The sequence below is a fragment of the Rhipicephalus microplus genome, chromosome X, assembly GCF_043290135.1.
Source record: "Rhipicephalus microplus isolate Deutch F79 chromosome X, USDA_Rmic, whole genome shotgun sequence".
In the NCBI taxonomy this organism is placed as follows: Eukaryota; Metazoa; Arthropoda; class Arachnida; order Ixodida; family Ixodidae; genus Rhipicephalus; species Rhipicephalus microplus.
In genome coordinates, this window is record NC_134710.1 from 342,859,218 (window position 1) to 342,864,666 (window position 5,449).

Consider the following 5,449-nt stretch of genomic DNA (forward strand, 5'->3'; position numbering starts at 1 on the left):
CATATGATGATGATTTCTGTATTTAAAATGTTGGACTAGTGTTTCACGTCGGACCACACAATTTAGTATTGCTTGACAAAATCATTAGTCACGTTTTTAGTGGAGACAAAGTGACAACCAAAAATGAGGATTGTTTTCTTTCTGAAATTAACAGTCTTAAATGTGGCTTCTTCGGAAATTTCATCATCCAGCTTTCCCAGCAGGCACATGTATAGGTACACATGTGCAAGTAATATGTATCGGCCAGTATTGTTGACGTGATAACACACCCTTCATCATAAGATATACACAAAATCAAGACTGTTTTCTGGAGTTTCCACCAATTATACAGGCAGCAGTTTGAAAAAGACATGGAAGCAAAGTTAAGTACACTTCGCCTACCGCTTGGTGATCATGTAGTGTTTGATCCCCTCCCCACCGCCCATCCAAAAGCAAGTGGTAGAGATGAAACATATCCCCCTCTATATCCCCGAACGTTTTATTTGCCACACGAATAAACAAAGTGACCAACATTTTCAATCCTTTATTGTTTAGTAGCCAATTGAGCCACTGACCGCTTGTCCTCCTCTCGTGTCTTTTTCGCACCATAAGCTACGTTCACACTGACGCAATGATGAGAAAAAAAACTTGAAAAACAAGGTATCAAAAACAAACACCACAATAGGCTGGTTAGAACATAAAACAGGTGCCACAAGGCAATATTTGATTCTGGAAGCATTAGGTAATAAAAATCTGGGTTGTATACAACTAGGTTGTATACAGCCATGCAGAATGCATGGACACCGGGCTAGCTCAGAGCCCTTAATATATCAAAACAAAACCAAGAGAAATATATTTATATTGTAAAATAATGGCACACTACTTGCAGCGTGAAGTATAGGTGGATGAATGCATGTGACCAGTGCGTGGCGCCTGGTTATATACACACGTGTGTAATTTCTCCTGAAAAGTGTTCGAGGACATTAGAGAACCTACCTACTCGAGGACATTAAAGAGCGCGTGAACACACACGCACACACTGACACATGTACAAATGAATGAAATCTAAGTAGAATATGAAATCATTTCTATTACGAAAATCATAACTAACCTTCCGCAGAACCTCTGACGAGAATATTTCACCACCATGATTCAACATTAGGACCCGGATGGGAAACCTCAGCTCAAAGAGGACACGGGAAATATTTTGTTGGCTGTACTGGTGAGAAACTTCAAGAGGAAGTAGTGCGAAGGCTGCAGGAAATGCGAATACCGGAAGCTACTTGCGTATTAGGTGATTCTAAGAATTTTTGGGACGTAGGAGAAGAGTCAGATCTTCCCCCGCTTGCTTTGTGGTGTTTACGATGTGGGTATATAAAAACGCGTTCGGGATGTCACTTTCACAACAGTATTTGGCTTAAAGAAGCTGTGCTTTTCATCGAAATATTTATATACCTATTATTGTCTACCGAGCGTAGAGCATTGAAGCAGCGTCAATGAAGGTATGTGTACTTGTCCGATGGCTTTAAAAAGTTTAATTTTATTGTTTTAATTGTCATTGATGAAGTGTACATAAAAAATATTTTCTAAAAATACTGACATTTTGGGCAGCTTTTCTCGCCACAAAAGTTATCTTTAGCAATGCGTTTTTTTTCTTTTGGAGTTTTCTGTGATCGAACAGCTTCATTTTTGCTTTATTTTTACAAAAACGTTGTACATGGCCACAAACAATTGTCATTTTCGCGTTACAGAAAAATTATCTTGCTTTCTGTTTGTCATCTTTCTGTTATTTCATACTTATTTCTGGTTTTGCTGTACAGATATTTTATGCTTAAAAGCACGTTTCAGTTTCCGAAGGTACAAAGTTGCTCTATAGAGCGCCTTTATACCAAGTGACATCCACCATTCACTATGCCTCGTGACTTTTTCTGCAACTTTTTTGTGATATGCCAGTGGACAACTCTTTCTTTTTGCTCTTCGGTCTAGTTATCTTGCAGAAAAAGTCCAGAGATGGCACTTCCCGTGACTGCTAAAACGCATTATGGTGCTTGGCGATATCGGCATGTTTGTTTTACAAAGTCTGTGAATTCTCCTATTTTGCTAGATGTTCAATGTCAGCCGCACGTTTTGTTCAGGAGGGCGCTTCTAATCTGCCGAGTGGCACACTTTTCCAGCGGATGATGCATGCTAACGCTAATTCACTTGACACACATTGTCTTGACGCCTCATGATAAATTTTCAGGTAAAGAGCAGAAGAAATCTAACAATCTGTTGCAGCAGACGGTGCATGTCAACAATCTTTTACGCTAATTGATTTCAAACACAATGTCTTCACGCCCTAAAGGAAATTTTCAGTTGAAGAGCGGATGAAATCCAACAATAATAAGGAAATATTACGATATAGCTGTGATATATTAGTAACCGTTTTTGTTTATTATGTAGCACTGATAAATTACATAATTTGAAAAACAAAGCATCCAAATCATTTATTACTATCATTTTCACGTATTCAACAGAGAATACCAGAGATTACCAGTATATGAGTGCAAAAATAAGGAACGCCCTTCTCATAGCATGGAACGACTAGAGGAGGATTCCCGGACACTATACACACTGCCTCTGCATCCACAGAAGCTACATTCGCAATATTGCTATATTACCTAATGACTGATGATGCATACGCTGCCTTACCTAGTCACGTTTTGTACACATGATCTCCAATAGGCTACATTGATGTACCTCTTCTATGCATCATATTATATAATTTGATATATTTAGGTTTTTATAGCGTATTTTACATATTTAACCTAACTATAATAATTCAAACAATTATAATATTACATATTTACCGATAAGTGTTTGGAATTGTACATCAGAATATGCCACTTGCCCAAAATGCTGTTTATGACCGCAGGAAGTGGTTGAATCAGCACACAGACAGAGAGAGAGAGAGAGAGAGAGAGAGAGAGAGAGAGATAAAGATACAAGGAAAGGCAGGGAGGTTAACCAGACGCACATCCGGTTTGCTACCCTGCACAAAGACACAAAATCATTCACTTCTAAATGATCTCGTACATGATAGCTATGGACCCTTATTTAGCGGCACGCTAACACCTGCTCGGCAATGTATCACAAGCACCTGATCTCAGCAGACAACAAAAAAGAGCTCCACACTCACCGCCAAGCCTGCAAGTGCCGTAACACTTCCAGGTTTAGGTGCACCGATATATGCAATAAAGTGAACTTCAGGACGTTCACCACCATAGTTCGATTGGTAGAGCATCGGACGTGTTATTCGAAAATTTTTTTACGGCCCTTGCTGGTGGCAAGCTGTCTTTTTGTACACTTTACTTTCTTCATGCTTACTTTGTAAAAACTATAATACATCGAAAATAGCACAACTTTTGCGCCTATGCCATCCTTGGCTTCATGATATGTTGCTTTTCATTTGTATATTGTATATTTTACTCTTAGATATCTTCGTCCTCGTATTTTATGAACTGATGAACTGGCTTTAAATAGTTGAAAGAAATAATTTTTGCTTTGGTACCATAAGCCCGTATTACTATGATCATATCCTCATATGCGCTATGTGTCAGCGTTCCTTCAGAGAACGATGTGCACTTCACCACTTCCTGACCTCTGTGATTTTATGCGGTGTCTATGAAGGAGATTCTACCTTAATTGTGCACGCTTTTCTCGATCTACACAGCCATCAGTGTTTTATGCTTGGGTGTCGCCGAGCCAATATGCACCCGTCTTGCTCTAGTGAAATGACCGTGAGGACGAACCACGAGCAGGATAGAACTATTTTAATTCCTAAATAAAGGTTCTGTGAGAACTTCTGTAAATGTTTATTTTTACACTTATCAATTCTGAATTTTTATGTGCTTATAAACGTCTGACCTCTTCGCAGGTGGCTCTATTCACGCTAAGTACCATTGCCGCCATGGCAGTGGCCACAGCTTCAAGCATTGAAACTGTCCAAAGCCAGCCTCCGATTCCAGAGGCTGGGTCCGAAATTACGTCCGCGACCCCTGACTCTGGCTTTGTGCCCGGAATCGAAGCTGAAAGTGGCTCCGAAACCACGAGCACCGAAAGGCCAAGTGGCACTGATAGCGGCTTTGATTTTGTTGCGGATATCGCCAAAGGCTTCGGATTGAGCCAGTTCAACGGCTTCGACACCAATCCTGGCGGCCTCGCACAAGGAGGAGCACTTGGTCTCAATCACGCACTCGGAGGAGGTGGCTTGGGAGGGCTCGGTCACGGCGCTGGTCTTGAAAACTTCTACGGGTCTCTCCTGGGATCTGGAAACCCTGCGTTTGCGCAAGCAGCCCCATTTCTGGGCTTGGGAGGAGGAGGAAAAGGAAGCCGTGGTTACAGCAGCGTTAAGACATACAACTACAAATTTGATTCCAATGACCCCTCCAACGGAGCTAAACAAGCCTAACAAATTTCGTAAGCGGACTTGGTCTGGACTGGTACGGGTCACTTCTCGTTATGCCCCTAGTTCATATGAAAATGGTGGCAGTGAATTCATTGCTCGGCGCTGATTGCGCGAAGCCGAATGAACGAAAACCCCGTTCTCACCTGAAACGCTTCAATGCGCCTATTACCTGCATTAGCAGCTGAAACGCTGGTAAGGGCAATAAAAATGAGTAGTCGACATTCACTCGTATTGAGCTTATCTTAAAAGGAACAGGTGCGTTTTTCGCTCTCGACATTGCAGGTTACTGCAAGCGCTCAGTCAATGTCTCGAACTTATCTTTCCATTTCTCCCCCACACCACTTAGCGACACTGGACGAACTATTACGGAAGAAAACGAGTCATGAGGTGACATGAGTGGCACTTCAAACATGACTTTATAGTGGTCTTATGACAAAAACTGGGATAGCCCTAGCTTCTGAGAGCACATAAAATTTTTCCGATCAATATCAATATCTGGGGTTTAACGTTTCACAACCACAATATGATTATGGGAGACACCGTAATGGAGGAGGGCTCCGCAAATTTCGACCACCTGGGATTTTTAAACGAGCACCTCAATATGAGTACACCGGCGTCAAACATTTTCATCGCCTGCATCAAAAATGCAGTTGTCGTAGCGGGGATTTGATCCCGCGATCTTCGAATTAACAGACATTTGTTGTTTCTTTTTCCGAAGCTCTGTCGTGAGTCGTGACATAGCATACGAAAACTACGCGCCTGCGTGTCACAATAAACAGTCGACGAGCGGTGCTCCAGGTGACGAAAAGTAAAAAAAAACCACACCCATCTTTTGTGCTGGTCGATAATATACACTTTGGGGGAGATCACGTGGTCAAGCTAACTTGCTGCACGAATTGCTCGCCCAACTATCTGTTATGACGTATCACACTGAACATGGGCAAGCGGTTAAAGCACATCCAACCCCCACCCACACCTTTTTCTTGTTCCAAGCACAGAAACGCCTGCACGCAGTACGTGGTA

The 5,449-nt window shown here is 41.8% G+C and overlaps 1 protein-coding gene across 1 annotated transcript; it reads left to right on the forward strand.

Moving 5' to 3' along the window:
• The first annotated feature begins 1,344 nt into the window (after positions 1-1,344).
• On the forward strand, positions 1,345-4,647 carry LOC119162025 (uncharacterized). The gene is made up of 2 exons (XM_037414510.2): positions 1,345-1,481; positions 3,896-4,647. Exons 1-2 carry the CDS (start codon positions 1,476-1,478, stop codon positions 4,427-4,429), a joined length of 540 nt encoding a protein of 179 aa, XP_037270407.2. The 5' UTR covers positions 1,345-1,475; the 3' UTR covers positions 4,430-4,647.
• Positions 4,648-5,449: the final 802 nt, after the last annotated feature.